The sequence below is a fragment of the Tachyglossus aculeatus genome, chromosome 23 (assembly GCF_015852505.1).
Source record: "Tachyglossus aculeatus isolate mTacAcu1 chromosome 23, mTacAcu1.pri, whole genome shotgun sequence".
Taxonomy (NCBI): domain Eukaryota; kingdom Metazoa; phylum Chordata; class Mammalia; order Monotremata; family Tachyglossidae; genus Tachyglossus; species Tachyglossus aculeatus.
The window spans coordinates 26,285,335-26,304,123 of NC_052088.1; the positions used below are offsets into that span (position 1 = coordinate 26,285,335).

At 53.9% G+C, this 18,789-nt stretch overlaps 1 protein-coding gene across 4 annotated transcripts; it reads left to right on the forward strand.

Annotated features, from left to right (window-relative positions):
* The first annotated feature begins 282 nt into the window (after positions 1-282).
* On the forward strand, positions 283-10,438 carry NR2F1 (nuclear receptor subfamily 2 group F member 1). Of its 4 annotated transcripts, XM_038765787.1 has the most exons (4): positions 284-840; positions 3,843-4,370; positions 10,073-10,260; positions 10,345-10,435. In XM_038765787.1, exons 1-4 carry the CDS (start codon positions 336-338, stop codon positions 10,351-10,353), a joined length of 1,230 nt encoding a protein of 409 aa, XP_038621715.1. In that variant the 5' UTR covers positions 284-335; the 3' UTR covers positions 10,354-10,435. The 4 variants fall into 4 exon arrangements, with proteins under 4 accessions (XP_038621714.1, XP_038621715.1, XP_038621713.1 ...); XM_038765786.1 differs by having other exon boundaries at positions 283-840; positions 3,846-4,370; positions 10,073-10,438; XM_038765785.1 differs by having other exon boundaries at positions 285-840; positions 10,073-10,438.
* Positions 10,439-18,789: the final 8,351 nt, after the last annotated feature.

The window sequence follows — 18,789 nt, forward strand, 5'->3', positions numbered from 1 at the left end:
GGAGGAGGAGGAGGAGCGGGAGGAGGAGGAGGAGGAGGAGCGGCGGCGGCCTCGACAGCCGCCCGGGCAGCGGCAGCGGCGGCGGACACGGAGGAGAAGGAGGAGGAGGAGGCGGCGGCGGCGGCGGCGGCGGCGGCCTCGCCGAATCCCTGGCCCGGCTCCTCTCCCCGAATCCCGCCGCCCTCCCCTCCCCTTCCCCTCCCTTCCCCTCCCCCTTCCTTCCCTTCTCCTCCTCCTCCTCCCTCCTCCCTCCTCCCTCCTCCTCCCTCCTCCCTCCTCCCTCCTCCCTCCTCCGTCCCCGGCGAGCAGGTCCAGCACTTTCGGGGCCCTGAGATATGGCAATGGTAGTTAGCAGCTGGCGAGACCCGCAGGAAGACGTGGCCGGGGGGACCCCGGGCGGGCCTCCTCCCCCTCCCCCTCCTCCCCCTCCCCCGGGCGCCCAGCCGGGCCGGGCCGAGCCGCAGGGGCAGCAGCCGGCCGGCTCGGCCGCCCCGCACACCCCGCAGACCCCCAGCCAGCCGGGACCCCCGCCCACCCCGGCCACGGCGGGGGACAAGGGGCAGGGACAGCCCGGATCCGGGCAGCAGCAGCAGCAGCAGCAGCAACAGCAACAGCAGCAGCAGCACATCGAGTGCGTCGTGTGCGGGGACAAGTCCAGCGGCAAGCACTACGGCCAGTTCACCTGCGAGGGCTGCAAAAGTTTCTTCAAGAGGAGCGTCCGCAGGAACTTAACTTACACATGCCGTGCCAACAGGAACTGTCCTATAGACCAGCACCACCGCAACCAGTGCCAATACTGTCGCCTCAAGAAGTGTCTCAAAGTGGGCATGAGGCGGGAAGGTGAATATCCCTTCGCTCTTTCTTTCGGCTTGGCTGCCCGGAGGGTCGGGGGGAGCCGGGAGGGGAGGGAGGGAAGGAAGGAGGGAGGGGGGGCCGCTTGTCCTGCTCCTTCTCCTGCCCCCCTTTGGGCTTCTCTTTTTGTCTCCGCTTCGTCCTTTCAGATCAATCGATAGATCGTATTGATTGAGCGCTTACTGCGTGCAGGGCACTGTACTAAGCGCTTGGGAAGTACAAGCCGGCAACATCTAGAGACGCCCCCGAGGCCCCCAGACCCTCCGGAGCTTTCCCCGTTTCCCCCTCCACACAAGGCATCAGCGTCACTCCCCATCCTGGATGCCTCCTCTCCCCCCTCCACCCCCCATCCCCTCTCCCCCTCGCTCTTGGGATGAGGATTTTTTTTTGGGGGGGGGGGAGATGATGAGCCGTGACTTAAAAAAAAAATCCTCACTCTCGAGTCTGCTCTGTGTGTGTGCCTTCCCCCCGCGCGCCTGTGTGTATGTGTGTGTGCGTGCGCGTGTCTACACTTGTGTGTATATGCGTGTGTATATGCGCGTGTGGCTCTGGCTGCTATGGACTCTGTTGGCATGATGGGGGTGGAGGGGAAGGGGTTGGGAAGGGGACCGATATTTTATCACTTTTCCTGCTAAGCGTGTGTCCACGTCTTTCCCTTCCCCGGTGCAAAATCTTTATTAAAAATGGGGGAAGGGAGGGAAAGGAGGGGTGGGGGCACTTTACGGTAGATTCATGGCTGTCATCATCTTTTCTGAAGCCTGTCTTGGAAAAAGAGGAGTGAGATTTATTGCCCTTGTAGGTCTAATTAGGGGGGGGGAAAGGGGAGAAGGGGGAGAAAATCGACTCTCCTCTCCTGGTTCCTTCTCCTCCCTAGCCTGCCGGAGATCTGGCCTTGTTTCCCTCCCTGTACTTTGAAAGGAAAGTTTGGGACGAGCGGAGCTTTTAGAGTTGTGTCTCTTTTTTTGTTTTGTTTTGTTGTGTTTTTTAGGCACGTTACTGATTTTTATTTCTCTGTCAGACTCCCCCCCCCCTTTGCTTAAGTACTGCATACAAATTACAATTCGCAACGTATTTACCGATCCTCCTGATTTTCTATAACACATAGACTGCAGCTGGCATGAGTTTCCAACCGTTTAAATCCTGGTTTTTTTTTTTTTCAGCACGGTTTTTATATGGGGTTGTGATACGTTTCATTTTCATGTGGCAAGATGTGCTGCACTTTTTTTATAAATATATTTAGCAATTTACAGTTAAAGTTTATCTTCTGACTATCGTTAAAGACGTCTTATGGTGAAATAAGCGAAACAGTCAATTTTGCAGAGTAGAGATTACGCTTTCTCTAATTGGCTTTAAAATTATATTTTATACGCCACAAGAAAAGAAATTGAATTCCTCCAGAGCTGGAAGAGCTGGTAAATATGACGACTTCATTCGTAGCTCCAGGGAGGTTTTTTTGTGAGGCATCTGAAAAAAAAACAACAACAAAAAACCTTTGAATCGTGCTTTCATTTAATTGAAAAATAACTGCCAAGTTCAAAACTATAATTAGGGGGAATGGAGGGATTCTAACCCTTTAGATTTGAAGAGCTCAGATTGCGTTTAGTTTTGCAGGAAAAATAGAATTAAAGGCAAAATTGAGAAAAAAATGTGTATGTGATGAAATGAGAGAGCTGAATAATATCTCTGTGTACACAGATAGATAGCTGTACATGTTTCTATTTGGGGGGAGAGGGGAGGAGGGATTCCTAACTTCTCCCAAAGTTACCTGTGTGTACATGGGAGTTTCGAACGCTGAGACTGTCGAAGTAAAACATACCCACACTTGGAAAAAAAAAAAAAAAAACTTTGGTCAGCTTTAGGGACTCAAAGCATGCTTACGTTTTGCATTCAGATGGGTTAATGAATCCAGTGTTTTTGCAGTTGCAAGCTAGTGCATTCCCTGGGCAAGGCTTGTCTGCAGGGGTTTTGCAGTGACAACGCGCAGGACAGACCTTAATTACGTTTCCCACTCTTTTTCACTAATGTTTGGCTACTGTAAGTTCAAACTTTTTTTTCCATTGAAAATATTTTATTTTTCTCTTGCTTTAACCGTAAGAACTTTGTATGATTGTGCTGATGGGGTGGGGGTGGGGTGGGAGGAAAAGGGAGGGCCGTGGTATATGGCATACTCGTTTGGGGTGTTAAAGTTGGAAAGGTTAGGAAAAGGTTGTAACATATACCCATTCGAAGAATAATTTTGTAGCGTTTTTTGGAGAAATGGGACTATGTATACGAGCCAGACAGAGTGCCTGTTTGCAAACTGCGATGCCGCTGGGGTAGCGGACTAAGACCGCGGCCCCTCACTACGTTTTCGCCTGTTTTTAATCCTGGTTTGTTTCAGGCTGGAGGGGTGAGTGGGTTTGTTGTTTGTTTGTTTGTTTTCTCCCTGTTTTCTCCGGCGGTGGAGGGGGGTTTGATTTTATTTTTCAGGGGCCGGCGGGGAGGTGGGGGAGGATAGGAGCGGGGATGGGAAAAAGGTGAGTCTCCGGATGATGCTTTCCTGGGGCTGCCGGCTCTGTCTTGTGGGGAGCCAAGCTAGACACCCCTCCTCGTCCGTCTTCCCCGGCTCTGGAGATCCAGCGGACAGATGGGTGGATGGATGGGTGGATGGATGGAAGGATGGATGGATGGATGGGTGGGTGGATGGAAGGATGGATGGGTGGGTGGGTGGGTGGGTGGGTGGATGGATGGGTGAGTGAGTGGATGGATGGATGGATGGATGGATGGATGGATGGATGGATGGATGGATGGATGGATGGATGCATGGATGGATGGATGGATGGATAGATGGCTGGATGGGGATGGACGTGAGCGCGAATGGATGCGGGTTGGGGCATGTGGGGGTGAGGGAAGGGCACCGCATCGTCTCGGACCCCGGCGGCCGGCCCCGAGCCGATGTTTGCAAGCCTCTGGATGCACATTTCCTCTCCTTTTCTCTCTCTTTTTGTCAGCGGTTCAGCGAGGAAGAATGCCGCCGACCCAGCCCAACCCAGGCCAGTACGCCCTCACCAACGGGGACCCCCTGAACGGCCACTGCTACCTGTCGGGCTACATCTCCCTGCTGTTGCGGGCCGAGCCTTACCCCACGTCCCGCTACGGCAGCCAGTGCATGCAGCCCAACAACATCATGGGCATCGAGAACATCTGCGAGCTGGCCGCCCGCCTGCTGTTCAGCGCCGTCGAGTGGGCCCGCAACATCCCCTTCTTCCCCGACCTGCAGATCACCGACCAGGTGGCCCTGCTGCGGCTCACCTGGAGCGAGCTGTTCGTGCTCAACGCCGCCCAGTGCTCCATGCCGCTGCATGTCGCCCCGCTGCTGGCCGCCGCCGGCCTGCACGCCTCGCCCATGTCGGCCGACCGCGTCGTGGCTTTCATGGACCACATCCGCATCTTCCAGGAGCAGGTGGAGAAGCTCAAGGCGCTGCACGTCGACTCGGCCGAGTACAGCTGCCTCAAGGCCATCGTGCTCTTCACGTCAGGTGAGGCCGCCCGGGGACAGGGGGCGGCCGGGGGGGGAGGGGGCAGGTGATCCCTTGGGGGATGGGGATGGGGGAGACCCGTGGGGGGAGAGAGATGGGAGCGGGGGAGGTGATGGAGGAATCGAGGAAGGGAGGGAGAAGGGGAGGAAGGGATGGGGCGGAGAGACAGGGGAAGAGGGAAGGAAAGATGGGTGGGTGAGTGGGTGGGGGGGAGATGGAGGGAGAGAAGGGGGGAGGGGGAGGGAAGCCTAAGGCTTCGGCCCCATTTTCTGCTCCGCCGCCCACCGCCTTCCCACAGGCCGACGATTCGGGGATGGGGAGACAGAGGGGAGAGAAGGCTGCTGCCATATTTGAGGGGCAGAACGGTGGATTGTCGCCGCTGCGGCTCCTGCAGCTGGAGATGCCCGCTAGGCTGGGAGGGGGGGGGAGGAGGGGGAAGCAGAGTCTGTGTGTGTGTGTGTGTGTGTGTGCGTGTGTGTGTGTGTGTGTGTGTGCATGTATGTGTGCATATGTGTATGCGCCTGTTTGCAAGCGCGCGCGCGCGCGCACTAGAGAAAGAGCGAGCCGGCTCGGGGGGCTCTTTGGCTGGTTTAGCAGGGGGAGAAGGATGGGATTTTCCAGGAGGCACGCTCCAGATCCGCTTTTCGACCGGTATTATGACACACACACACACACACACACGCAAAAAAAAAAAAAAGGATGTCGGAGGGGGAGGTGGGGAAGGGGGGCGGGCGGTGCGGGAAGGGAGGCACAAATACATCATAAATAATACCGCTCTTATGGCCGCCTGATCTCCCCTTATCGGAAACCATTCATGCTGGCAGTTGCTGGGGTTATTGAGGATCGTAAAAAAATGGATTCGATCTAAAAAAGAAAGATTTGAGAAAAAAAATAAAAAGCCATGGGCTCACAAGGAGAAGGGCCGTCCCGTCCCAGAGACAAATCCCCTCGCTCTGCGAACCGATACTGGAAATTGAACACATCGCCTGAAAAAATATCAAATTAAGGGTAGGCGGTGGTAACGTGCAGGTTAACAATTTCTCCTGTGATAGATGGTTCAAATTAACTTGTAGGAAGGCGCGTTCACGTCGCCTTTGAAGTGTTCTAGTTTCAGCCTCTGAGACCCCGCTACGGCTTTTATTATCGTGACCTGAAAGGGGGAGCTTAGGAACCCTAAAGACGAACAAGATGCAGGTAATAGGGGAAATGTAAACAAAGCCGGCGAGGTAGCCGGCCTTCTGGATTATTACCTGCTTAGGTTCGGGTTTAGATCGGGCCCACTTCTAATATTGGTGTCAACGCTATTGTTACTGTTAAACGGTCGTTGTTGCTGTCGTCGTTTTAATCCTTCCGGATGGAAAACCAATAAATGGTCCTAATAAATCTATCCTAAAAGAAAGCGGCAGCCAAATTAAAACCATTCTTGAGTAGAGATGGGAAACCCCTTCAAAGGCCCGGGTGAACCGCGAGCAAGCTGAGAAATCCATCAATATCTGTTGCCTCTCATGCGTGAAAAATAGTATTTGCACTGTATTTATTAAGAGTATATGTACACTCTTAAATTTGCACGATATTGTAATGCAGCAAATGTGGTATTAATATCGATTGGAACAACAGACCGTTTATTGAGACGGGAGACTCATTGGTATGCGGGCAAGTCCGAGCCGCGAATTTCCACTGCCCCCTGCTCCTCTGCGCGCAAACGGCAGTTTAGCTAGGGGTGGGGTGGAGAGGGCGAGCGCTCGACGGAGGAGAGACTGCAGCCCTTAAAGCCAATGGGAGAATTACCCCAGTCACCTCGACACTGAAATGCGTTTTGTCTTAATAAGTCTCCTGGCTGGACGCACGTTTTTCAAAGAGACTGAAAACGTAGCTCAGGCCTGCAGGCCCACCTGCTTCTCAGGTTCGTTCGTGGAGGAAGCTGCCCCTCTAAGAGAGTTCCCCTTTCTTTTAGGGTGCCCCCCTCCCCTCCCCCCACATCCTTTTACATAATCTGGACAAGCCTTGGAAACAGGGTTGTGACAGGGCCGGATTTGAAGGCTGTCTCTCCTCCACCCCTTGTCTTACTCCTCTCCTCTCCTTCACGCCCGGGATAAAAGACGCTTGTCTCCGGCGTTGGACTGACTCGGCTTTCTGGCTAAACGCCCCTTTCCGAACAGAGGCGACAACTTTATCTATTTTCCCTTCTGCACTCGAAACTCTCATTCAAAACTCCCCCTTCCCCCTGCATTAAAAAACAACAACAACAACAACAACAAAAAACAAAAACCTTGGCTTGACCGATTTCTCCCAGGCACAAGGGGTGCCTAGTAAGTGATCAGTACAGTAACATTGTTTTGCAAGCAGAATATCTGGAAATGGAAATACAGCTGTCAGGAGTAATATACCTCCCTTTCCCCCCACCCCCATCCACACATTTCCACTTTTGACTAAACTTGTTTTGATTGCTCGCCAGAGGGGAATTCATGGGAAGCCTTTCGAGAAGTCATCCAACTTTTAAGCAAACTCTGACGGATGGAAAAGGCATTTTTAGATAGATTGTCCAAAGTGGTTTGCTCAGGCTAAGTATTTAAAGCTGGCACGGAGGTCTCCCGTTGTGGTTTTTCTATTTGGGCCCCGGATAGTATGTTTAATCCTTAATATTCTGGATAGCATCCAAACTCTGGGTCGTGAACCAATCTGACTTGGAATAAAGGCCCCAGCCCTTTATTAATTCATAAGCCTAAATATTTCTTCCGATAAATAAGAGCCCCCAGAAAAAGAACGGCCTAGTTAACACAGATACAATAAATCCCTTTTCGGCGCAATAGTCACTTTGATTTCCAGTTATGGCAGTTGATTGCATCTCTATTTTCGGAGTCCTCGACTCTGCTGAAAGCGCAACGTGAACTATGCACTCGGTGATGTAGGTTGGGGCTGACGAGCTCTGCCCTGAAATGGTTATTTATTTCCGCCGTTTCTCTCACGTGAGCTGGAGATGAGATGTTGGGCTTTCTCCTAGAGACCCTCCCTTGGAGCGAAGGGTGCTCCTAGGTGGCTGAAGATTGCGATAGCACCCCCTTCGTCGTCTTCCCCCCACCCACTCCCCAGCTCAGGGATCTCGTCTCCCCCAACTCCTCTCCAGTTATTTCCCGGGCACTCCGGGGCTAAAGTAAGGAACAAGGCCCTTCTGCGTCCCAGCCAAAAACGGGGCGAGAGCAGGACCGAAAGGATCCGGTGGCAGACCCGGAAAATGGCCTTAGCACCCGGAGAGGAGACTCCTGGGTTCCCTGCCTAGACTGGAGGGGACTGGGACCCCCGCGCTCCCTGAAATGTCTGCCATTCTCCGGGCCTTGGGACTGGCCGGGGCACCATGGATAATAACGATGGCGTTTATTAAGCGCTTACTATGTGCAAGGCACTGTTATAAGCGCTGAAGCGCTGATGAGGCCTGGTAGCCCCCCGGGCGAAACCAGGGACCGAGAAAGAGGAAAGGGCAGGGGGCAATGCCAGGGCAAGGCCTGGGGAGAGGGTTAGGTGCCAGGCTAAGGATGGGAGGGGCCAGAGCAGGAGAAGGGTGGGGATCCCTGACGGAGCCCCAATGGGTTTGTGTGTGTGTGTGCGTGTGTGTGTGTGTGTGTGTGTGCGTGTGTGTGTGTGTGTGTGTGTGCGTGTGCGTGTGTATGTGTGTAGGGTATTCCCAGACAGGATTCCCAGGATGGAGGCATCCGGTTATCTGGGTCGGGGAAAGCCGGGTCGTAGGTGGTCGGGGAATGGGTGGGTGGGGGAGGGTCATTTTTTCATTCAATCGTATTTATTGAGCGCTTACTGTGTGCAGAACACTGTACGAAGCGCTTGCACTGTACTAAGCGCTTGGCTCTGGGGCTGGCACGGGCGAGACCTGAGCAGGGTAGAGGTCTCCTCGCCGGAGCTATCCTTGGCCTGCCTGGCATCGCTGCCAGGGGACCTCCCGGCGAGGGTCCTCCTGGGTTTCCCCTCTGGCTCAGCCATCCCCAAACCGGTCCAGGGGCTCACCCGGCGCCCCGTTTCCCCAGGAAAGGGGGGCGGGGGCTCTGCCCTGCTCCGCGCGGGGCAGGGTGGAGGGGAGATGGGGGGTGCCTCCTGGCCCCCGACTTCTAGCACATAGGACTCGGTGCCTAGAATCCCCTCCCGGGGCAAGGCCCGGAGTGGGGAGGGGAAGGCAAGGCCTAGGAGGGGGACTTGGCCCCAGGTTGAGGCCACTGCTGAGAGATGGAGGCCCTGGACGGGAGGGGGGATACTGCCTCGGCCCGCGGGTTAGTTCCGCTCAGGGGGCACGATTTAAAGCGGGGAGCCCGCTTCAGGGTGAAGGGCCCGGCTTAGCTCAGGGGGGAGCGTTAAGGGAAAAGGCTAAAGTTCAGGGCGAGGGGCCACCATTCAAGGAGAGGCCTCTGCTCGAGAATGACGAAGCAGCTCGGGGCTGAAGAGGTCACTGTCTTGGCTAGGCAGGACTGGGCTCGGGCCTCTAAGCGCTGCGCAGGGGTCTCGGGGCGCTGGTGGAGACGGGGGGGCCCGGTTGTGGTCTGGGGGGCGCTGCCCAAGGTGCCGGGGCGCTGCTCAGGGCGGTAGACCTGGCTGGGGGCCGGGGGAGCTGCCTCAAGGCTGGGGGGCCTGGCTGGGGCCCGGGGGTGCTGCCCGCCCAGGGTGGGAGACCTGGGTGGGGGGCTAAGAGCGCTGCTCAGGGTAGGGGGCTGCCTCGGGCCTGGGGATGCTGCTCAGGTACCAGGGGTCTGCCTCGGGGCTGGGGGCGCCGCTCGGGTCAGGATGCCCGGGTAGGGGGCACTGCCCAGGTTAGAGTGCCCGGGTAGGGGACTCAGCCCAGGTCAGGGTGACCGGATAGGGGGCACTGCCCAGATCAGGGTACCCGGGTAGGGGGCACTGCCCAGGGCAGGATGCTCTGGTAGGAGGCACTGCCCAGAGCAGGATGCCCGGGTAGGGGGCACTGCTCAGGCCAGGGTGCCCGGGTAGGGGACACTGCCCAGATCAGGGCGCCCGGGTAGGGGGCACTGCCCAGGTCAGGGTGCCCGGGTAGGGGCACTGCCCAGGTCAGGGTGCCCGGGTAGGGGCGCTGCCCAGGTCAGATTGCCCGGATAGGGGGACACTGCCCAGGGCAGGATGCCCGGGTAGGGGACACTGCCCAGGGCAGGATGCCCGGGTAGGAGGCACTGCCCAGGGCAGGATGCCCGGGTAGGGGGCACTGCCCAGATCAGGGTGCCCGGGTAGGGGGCACTGCCCAGGTCAGGGTTCCCGGGTAGGGGCACTGGCCAGGTCAGAGTGGACAGGGGGCACTGCCCAGGGCAGGTGCCCGGGTAGGGGGCACTGCTCAGGTCAGACCGGATAGGGGGCACCGCCCAGGTCAGGTGGGCCGTCTCGGGTCTGGGGGCGCTGCTCAAGTCGAAGGGGGCTCGTCTCGGGTCTGGGGGCGCTGCTCCGGGCGGGGGGCTCTAGTGGGAGCGGTTTGAGGTCGGGGAAGTAGCGGGCGGGGCAGACAGGTGGCGTGGAGACCCCGTTCCCTGTGGGGCAGGGAATAGGGGCTGCCGGCTTGAGATCAGTTTCCAAGGGTCCGGGAGTTGGGGGGGGAGGGTGGTCCGGGCAGGGGGAAGAGGGGCGTCCGGAGCGGCCCCCGCCTCCGTCCTGACCGCTCCCCTCCGTGTCCCCGTGTCCCCTTGTCCCCGTCCCCGCAGACGCCTGCGGCCTGTCGGACGCGGCGCACATCGAGAGCCTGCAGGAAAAGTCGCAGTGCGCGCTGGAGGAGTACGTGCGGAGCCAATACCCCAACCAGCCCAGCCGCTTCGGAAAACTGCTCCTGCGGCTGCCCTCCCTGCGCACCGTGTCCTCCTCCGTCATCGAGCAGCTCTTCTTCGTCCGCCTGGTAGGTAAAACCCCCATCGAGACCCTCATCAGGGACATGCTGCTGTCCGGGAGCAGCTTCAACTGGCCCTACATGTCCATCCAGTGCTCCTAGGGCCCCTCCGGCCCCTCCGGGCAGCCCCGGGACGCTGGACGCTGGACGGAGGACTCGCTCGCTCCCGCCGCCGCACAGGACGACGGAGGACCTTGCAGGGGGGGAGCACTGACCATTTGGGGAGGAAGGACCGTGGGGTTTTGGCTGCCGGCCCCTCCCGGACAATGCGGACCATGCGGATCCAGAGGCCTGTACAGAATCTCCCCGAGGCCGCCGACCGACTCCGTGCAGAACTCTCCCCCGGCCCCCCACCCCCCCACCTCCCGCCCCGCCGACATGGTTCTTCATTTTGTAAAATATTAGTCTTTATTTTCATTTTTTTGTAAAATTTCAAACATCGTATGCGCATAAAGGAAAAAAAAAAGGAGGAAACCGGAATTAGCGGGGGAGGGGGAGGGGGAGAAATAACATTTTCCAAATAATTATAAAAAGAATTGTCCTGTGTCTATGTATCTATATCTGTTTTGTATTTTTTTCTGGTTCCAAACCAGGTTTCCTGTGATTCTATACTAATAATTTTTGATATAACCCTTTGCTTATAATGAGTGCGATATATGTTGTCGAAGCTGTTCTTCAAGAATTAAAATTGAAGTGAGAATTTAAACGAAAATAAAAGAATTTAGCAAACGCGCGTGGTCCGCTTGCTTGAGCCAGGCCGGGAGCCGGAGGGCTCAGTCCTGGGCCCCGAGGAGGAGGGACGGGGAGGATCAGGATGCATTTTAAAGACAGTCCCATTTCCCCTCCGGTGACCCGCCCTACCCCCCATCCCTACCCCGAAAACCTGCAGCCCCAGGCTGGAGCCTGCTTAGGGGACGGGGGACGGTGGCCAGGGGCTAATGGCGAGATGGAGAGAAACGAGGATACTGAGGCAGAAAATCAGAGAAATGGAGACAGTGTGCCCAGAAACCGAGAGGCAGAGGAATAGAGCCGGTGGGCCGAGAGACTGAGACAGAGAAAGAGAGACAGTATGCCCAGAGATAGATGGAGTGCGTACAGAGACTGAGACAGGGAAATAATAGAGACGGCGTGCCTAGAGAATTGGACTTTCCAAGCACTTAATACAGTGCCCTGCACGCAGTAAGCGCTCAATAAATACGATTGAGTGAATGAATGACTGAGACAGAAAAATAGAGACAGTGTGTCCAGAGACTTAGAGGCAGAGACCTAGAGACGGTGTGTCTAGAGTCTGAAAGACAGAAAAATAGAGACAGTGTGCCCAGAGACTTAGAGGCAGAGACCTAGAGACGGTGTGCCTAGAGTCTGAAAGACAGAAAAATAGAGACAGTGTGCCCAGAGATAGATATGGTGTGCCCAGAGACTGAGACGGGGAAATAGAGACAGGGTGTCCGGAGAACGAGAGGCAGAGAAGTAGAGATGATGTGCCTAGAGCCTGAGTGACAGAGAAATAGAGACAGTGTGCTTAAAGAGTGAGAGAAAAATAGAGACAGTGTGCCCAGAGACCGAGAGAGGCAGAGAAATAGAGATGGTGTGCCCAGAGACCGAGAGAGGCAGAGAAATAGAGATGATGTGCCCAGAGACCGAGAGAGGCAGAGAAATAGAGATGGTGTGCCCAGAGACCGAGAGAGGAAGAGAAATAAAGATGATGGTGTGCCTAGAGATCGAGAGAGAAATAGATCATGTGCTCAGAGACCGAAAGGGAGAGAAATAGAGACGATGGCGATAGAGCTCGCTGTGGGCAGGGAGTGCGTCTACCAGCTCTCTACTCTCCCAAGCACTTAGTACAATGCTCTGCCCACAATAAACACTCAATAAATGTTATCGATGATGATTACGATAATAGAGACTGAGAAGCAAAGAAATAGAGACAGGGTGTCCAGAGACCGAGAGACAGAGAATCAGAGAAATGAACCCAAGGTCCTCGGAGACCGAGAGACAGAGAATCAGAGAATAGAAAAAGGGTTGACCAGAGACCTAGGGACACTTGCCCAGAGACAGAGAATTGAAAAAGTAGATACAGTGCGTCCAGGAATAGAGAATAGAAGAAATAGAGACAGTGTGCCCAGAGACCAAGAAACGCAGAATTCATTCATTCATTCAATCGTATTTATTGAGCGCTTACTGTGTGCAGAGCACTGTTCTAAGAAAATCAGAAACCTAGAGCCAGTGTACCCAAAGACGGATGGACAGTGCGTCCAGAGATCGAGAATCGAATAGATGGTTGCCCGGGGACAGAGAATGAGCGAAATATGGAGACAGTGTGCTCAGAGACTGAGACAGAGAATGAGAGAAATAGAGACAGCGTTTCCAGAGACCAAAAGATTGAGAAATAGAGACAGTGTGCTCAGAGGCCAAGACAGAGAATCAGAGAGACATAACGTACGGAGAGACAGATGATCAGAAATGGCGACATGGTACCCAGCGACAGAACATCAAAAGTCCAGACAGCGTGTCCAGAGAAAGAGCATCAGAAATAGAGATCGTGCCCAGAGACCAAGAATCAGATAATCAGAGAAGGAGAGGCAGTGTGCCCAGAGACCCAGAGACGAAGAGACAGGGAGAGACAGGATGCCCAGAGACTGGAGGGACAGTGTGTCCAGAGACGGAGAATTGGAGGAATGGAGGCAGCATGTCAAGACAGTGAGAGACCAGAGATTGGGGGGCCAGAGCAGAGACAGACAGAGAAAACGGTGGCCGTGGCAGGCCGAGACGGGCAGAGAGGTGAGATTGGGACAAGCTAGCAAGTCAGGTCGCTCCGGGATGGTGTGGGGAGAAGGGGCAGAGGCCCCAACCCCTCCAGAGATCCTGGCTGGGCACGGCTCCCTGGGGAACAGGTCCGTTTCCTTCCCGGCCTAGGGGCGGGGGGGTGCAGAGTGGACAAAGTCTCTGATTTCCGCTGGAAAAATCGCTTGGAAGGGAGAAGCGACCCAGCGTAGCTCGCTGGTGGTGCCGGACTCTGAAACGGCTTTCGGAACATGAATATTTGATAGTCTGGGATGGAGCTAGGAAAACCCAGACTGCCAGAAGACCTCTTCTTGGACATATTAATAAAGCGGGATCTTCCCAAATAGCGCACTCCCTCCCCACCCTGCACCAGGACCTTTCAGACGAGGAGTTTTTGTCGACGCTTTGTTTCTAATGCATCTGTATTCTCTCGATTTTCTTTGTTTTTCTGCTATGTATACTGCTTGTGAGTCGGTGAGTCTGTGTGTGTGTATGTTTAAGTTTGAGCTCATGTGATGTATTACCAAGGTCCTTACTACACTAGCCTGCTTGTGTACGTGTATTTACGCGTTTGTGAGCATATGTGTGTGCCTGTGAATGTGTGAGTGTACACACGAAGGTGAGAGTATATGTGTCTGTATAGGGGAGGGTATTTGTGAATGCGAGTGCATGCATGTGAGGATATACATGAGTGTGAATATGTTTGTGTGTATGGGTGTGAATGTGTGTAGGGGATGTGTGACCACATTAACAAAATGTTTCATTCCAACCTGTTTGTCGGTGTGTTGCAAGTATGCGAGTGTGCCCGGATGTGTGGATGTTTGAATGTATGGTGTACATGTGGACTCATGGATCTGAGTGTGTGTTTCTGCGTTAACACAGTACATCAGCACAAGGTCGAGGCTTGCAATACCCCTAATAAGTGGGGGAAAAAAGTGGGAATGGGCAGCTCCTCACACTACTCTGAATGGCAGGAATGGGGGTGAGTGGGCTAAAAGGGTAGATTGGGAGCAATAAACAACACTTCCAAACTGAAGCCCACACACTGAGAGTTCGCTGTGGGCAGGGAATGTTTCTACCAACTCTGTCGTATTGTTAGAATGCATGCTCCCAAGCGCTTGGTACAGCACCGTAAGCGCTCAGGAAAATTGATTCTTTGACTGAACCAACCAAATCACCCCAGCCTCCTCTAAAGCTTAAGCAGAGACTCCTGGGATGTCCACGTTAAGGGAGAGGAAAGCGGATTTTTAGCATATTGGAACACCAAGAAATGCAACAGGGATTTTTCTAAGCGTAGCTATGTGCGATTGTTTGAGTGTACATGTGCAAGCGTGATGGACGTTGGGGTGAAAGATGGACAGAAGAGGGAGGTGGATAATGCTACAGTAGGAGAAGGGAGAAGGGTCGCCGACCAGGTTTGCTCCAAGCACACACGGTTGCCTCTTGCCTCCTCCAAATAAGATGTAAATATATTCATTACAGTGTGATCCCTCTGATGAAAACAGATAAACATTTTCCTAGGTCGGGAACATATTTTTCAATTAATTTGCCTATCGAGGCCTACCAAGAGCGCAGGCACCACCGCGCCCTGCTGTGGGCTGAGTCCATTGGGCTGAGGTGGGAGGTGCCTTGGTCGAGGGGAGGAGGAGATGGGAACCCAAACAGGGGCTTCGGGTCCAGTTAGCGATTCGGTGGTAGCCAGGACCCTCACCTCCAGTATTGTTGGACCTCCAGGGGAGCAGGGCTTCACCCAAGGGCTGAACTGAACTGAACTGAGGTCTTCGGAGGAGATTCTGGCAACTATCTGGCCAGGTGTCAGCCGGTCTATCTGCCACCTAGCAAGAGGCTGGGGAGGAACCCTCTTGGTGGGATGGTTAATAATTAATAATAACTGTGGTGTTTGTCAAGCTCTTCCTGTGTATGGGCCAAGCACTGTACTAAGCTCTGGGCTAGATGCAAGATAATCGAGTTGGAGACGGTCTCTGTCCCACATAGGGCTTCCGGTCTTGATTCCCATTTTACAGATGAGGGAATTGAGGCACAGTCTAAGTGAAGTGACTTGCCCAAGGTCACACAGCAGACAATTGGCGGAGCCGGGATTAGAACCCAGGTCGTTTTGACTCTCAGGCCCATGCTCTATCCACTGGGCCACGCTGGTTCTGTTTTCAGGTCTCAGCACGGAGCTCCTGCCTGGTTAGCCTCCCTTGGGCCTCCTCTAACCCACCCTTCTGCGGGTTAGCTATGGGTTGGCTAGCTGGCCGGGGTGGGTAAAAGGGATTGGGTGGGTCTCAATTCAGACTGGGAGACTGTTGTGGCAGGGATTGTCTCTATTTGTTGCTGAATTGTACTTTTCGAGTGCTTAGTACAGTGCCCTACACAGAGTAAACGCTCAATAAATACGATTGAATGAATGAATGAATTTAAGGAGCTGCGCTGTCTTGGCTGCTGCAAAGAGTCCAGAATGCCCGTATGCCGTTTGCTTGTCCGACTGTTGATCGTGTGTATTTATTGTTTGTCTTCTTTCTTCTCTCCTTCAAAGAGAATTGGAGAATGGGAGAATGGGAAAAAATGTATACGTAGGAGGCAAGGCAAGAGACAGATAGGAGAGAGCGGGACAGAGTCACCCAGGGAGAAAGACCAGAGAGAAGAGAGATGAAGAAAGATAGGCAGCGACAGGCAGAGATAACTGGGACTATGTAGCAGTCTGAGTGAGTTAAAAGTTTGACTTTCTCATCTCATTTCTCTCTCTCTCTTTCTCTCCCTATGCCCCACCACCCTGCCTCTTCTTTTGTCCCCCTCCATCCCCCCCACTCCCACCAAGCTTCAGAGCCCAGTCCAGTCTGCTTTGTCACCCTAACTGGGCAACAAGAGGGAAGTTTCTAGCAGGGGAAAGGAGCAGTGTTGTTCTTTTGAATGCTGAGGCCCAACAAACCTTAGCAGCTTGCTCTTGGCTCTCCCACCCCTGTCCCTTCCTCTGTCCTTCCTTCCCCATCATTTCTTTCTTTCCCCACTTCCCCTGCTCACCTCCAATCCCCATAGCACTGGGTTCTGAAAGGGAGAGGACCAGCCCTGCCGTGACCGAGGCCAAAGGTGATGGATAATGGATGAAGATTTGAGGCGAGGCCGAGAAGTAGAGGGGCTGGTGGGAGAGGAAGGGAAACGCTCAGGTTGATTCTGGGCCCAGCAGCAGGGCCTCACTCCCAGAGCCCGGTCTTGGTGAAGTTTGAGTAAAATTCTAGTTAGGCATTGCCACTTTTCTCCTTCTCCTCCTCCTCCTCTTTCTCCTCCTCTTTCTTCTCCTCTTCCTCCTCCTTCACCTGATCCTTCTCCTTATCATCAATAATGTTTATTGAGCTCTTAATGTGAGCAGAGCACCGTCCTAAGCCCTTGGGAGAGTACACTGCGACAGAGCTGGTAGACATGTTCCCTGCCCACATCAAGCTTTCCCTTCTCCTCCTCCTTCTCTTCCTCTTCTTCCCTTTTTCCTCCTTCCTATCTTCCTCCCCTTCTTTTCCTTCACCTCCTCCTCCTCCTTCTTCTCTTCCTCCTCATTCTCCTGTTCCTCCCCCTCCTCCTTTCTCCCCCTTTTCCCTTTTGTTCCTCCCTCTCATCACCACCATCCTCACTTTCTTTGCCTCAGGGAGGGTCCTTCCCTCCGCCCCCTCCCCGTCCCCGTCCCCACTGGTCCCCCCTGGGAGGGAAGTGAGAGTGGGAAGAGGAGTAAGAGAAGGGAAGGGAGGGGAGGAAGTCCTTCAAAGGAAACGGCCACAGACCCCGCAAAAGGGCTCGGCCTCAGTCCGGAGTGGCGCCCGGGTCCTCTGAGTTGCGGAGCCGGAGAGTTTGATTCCTAAATGAGTTAAAGAGTCATTTACCCCTGTCGTGTCCTATTCATCATCCCCGAGTACAGAGTCCCTAACACGGAACTATTTGTTTGCTTACACAACCAGCTGGGCGCGATTTCACGTCTGAGGCATCTATCTGAAAGCGCCTCTCGTTTATTATCGCTCTTTGTCAGCCCCCCTCACCCCCACCCCCACGACTAACCAGGGTGATTTCTCTCTAGATCCCGGCCCCGGGGTTGGGACTACCTCTCAAGCGGGTCAGCCCCCTGCCGCGGGGCTCGGCCGCCACCGCTGGAGCCAGAGGAGAAGCCACGACCGCCCAAGAGGCCCTTCTTGCGGATAACGGGGAAGGAGACAAATCGTACCCCAACCGGACACCTGTCCCGAGAGAAAGAAGAGGATAGGAGGAAAAGAAGAAGAGGAGGAGGACAAGAGGGAGGAGGGAAGAGGAGACGAAAGTGGATATGGGAAGAAGACAAGGAAGAGGAGAGAGGAGGAGGAGGAGGAGGAAGAGGAGAAGGAAGAGGTGGAGGAGGAGGAAGAGAAAGAAGGAAAGACAGGAAGGGGGATGAAGAAGGATAGAAGGGTGAAAGTGAGATGGAGGAGGGGTGGGCAGTTTTAGGCCATTGAGGATGGAAAAGCAACACTGTAACATGTTTTACAGGACGAAAGGTGACTTGAAGATGCTTCTACATTTCGGGCCAATTCATTCTTTGGGATCCGAAGTTCCGTGTCGCTAAGATGTGACTAATTAAAAGAAGGGGTGTGAAGTTGGGAGGGGAAAGAGGAGCGTGCGACTGTTATATGTTCAGAGAGGAGAGGAAGGTGCACGTGGTTTCAATTTGGAACCACAAAGACAGAACATGCAATGCAGAAAATGTGTTTATAAATGTAATTAAGACTAAAGAAAACAATTAACCGAGTGCAAAGTTGCAAACCGTATGCCTCCTCCCTCTCCCCCATCCCTAACCTTGAAAAAAAAAGTCGGATAATGTGAATAGTGTTTTGAAGGAATGCGATCAGGCCGACAAGAGATTCCCTGTTAGCAATCTCAATGATGGCTCTATAATAGTTTGTATATATCTCCTGGGCGGCAGAACTCTCTTCTAAGCTTACGGCGGTGGATCCGATCCTGAACTACAGGGGATAAAATCTTCCCAGAGGAAAAGAAGGGAGGACGGGGTGGGGGTGGGGGTGTCAGGAGGAGAGTTCTCCTAGAGAGTCCAAGCTGGAAGCTGTAACCTATCCCATTGTGTTGATTTAGGAAGACATTTGCTGTGTAGAACATTTGGGGTTGATAATATCATGGTGGGGGCAGGTAAATAAAGCTTTGGCCAAATCATGGGGTCAGTTATTGAACCTTCTATTCGCCGAAGACGAAGGGGAGATATTGTGATTGTGTGTGTGTGTGTGTGTGTGTGTGTGTGTGTGTGTGTGGCATGTGACGATGTGAGTGGGAGTTTGTACGCATAAGCCTGTCTGTGTGTGAACCAGTTTGTGTGTGTGTGTGTGAGAGAGAGAGAGAGAGAGATCCAGTCCTCTGCTGTGCAGAGAGACTCATTAGCATTCCTCGTTCATGGACCTGCACTGACAACTAACAGAGATATCCAGCTCGCCACTAGGCCTCCTCTCCTTTTGTCTTCAAATCTCGAAGAGAAACAGATTTATATGTGGGACCTGCAAAGTGAACTTCCATGGGCTTCTTGGAGATGTCACTTGTGAATAAAGGAGCCCTCCCGGTTTCCCATGGAATTGGGAAAACTTTTCACTTCCAAAGAAGAACAGATGGAATAAAGAGCTAGATAGATTAAAGGTAGATGCTTATAGAGAGATAATAAATGGAGAAAGGATAGAGAGATAAGAGTATCCCGGTTCGAACTTCTGCCTAAATCTGGCGCTAACCCCTGAAAAC

Excerpts from the sequence above, each read along its gene's own strand:
- NR2F1 (XM_038765785.1), top strand. The coding sequence starts at position 336 with ATGGCAATGGTAGTTAGCAGCTGGCGAGACCCGCAGGAAGACGTGGCC. Across the intron at positions 841-3,842 it reads AGTGGGCATGAGGCGGGAAG|CGGTTCAGCGAGGAAGAATG; the intron begins GTGAATATCCCT and ends TCTTTTTGTCAG. Across the intron at positions 4,371-10,072 it reads CATCGTGCTCTTCACGTCAG|ACGCCTGCGGCCTGTCGGAC; the intron begins GTGAGGCCGCCC and ends CCGTCCCCGCAG.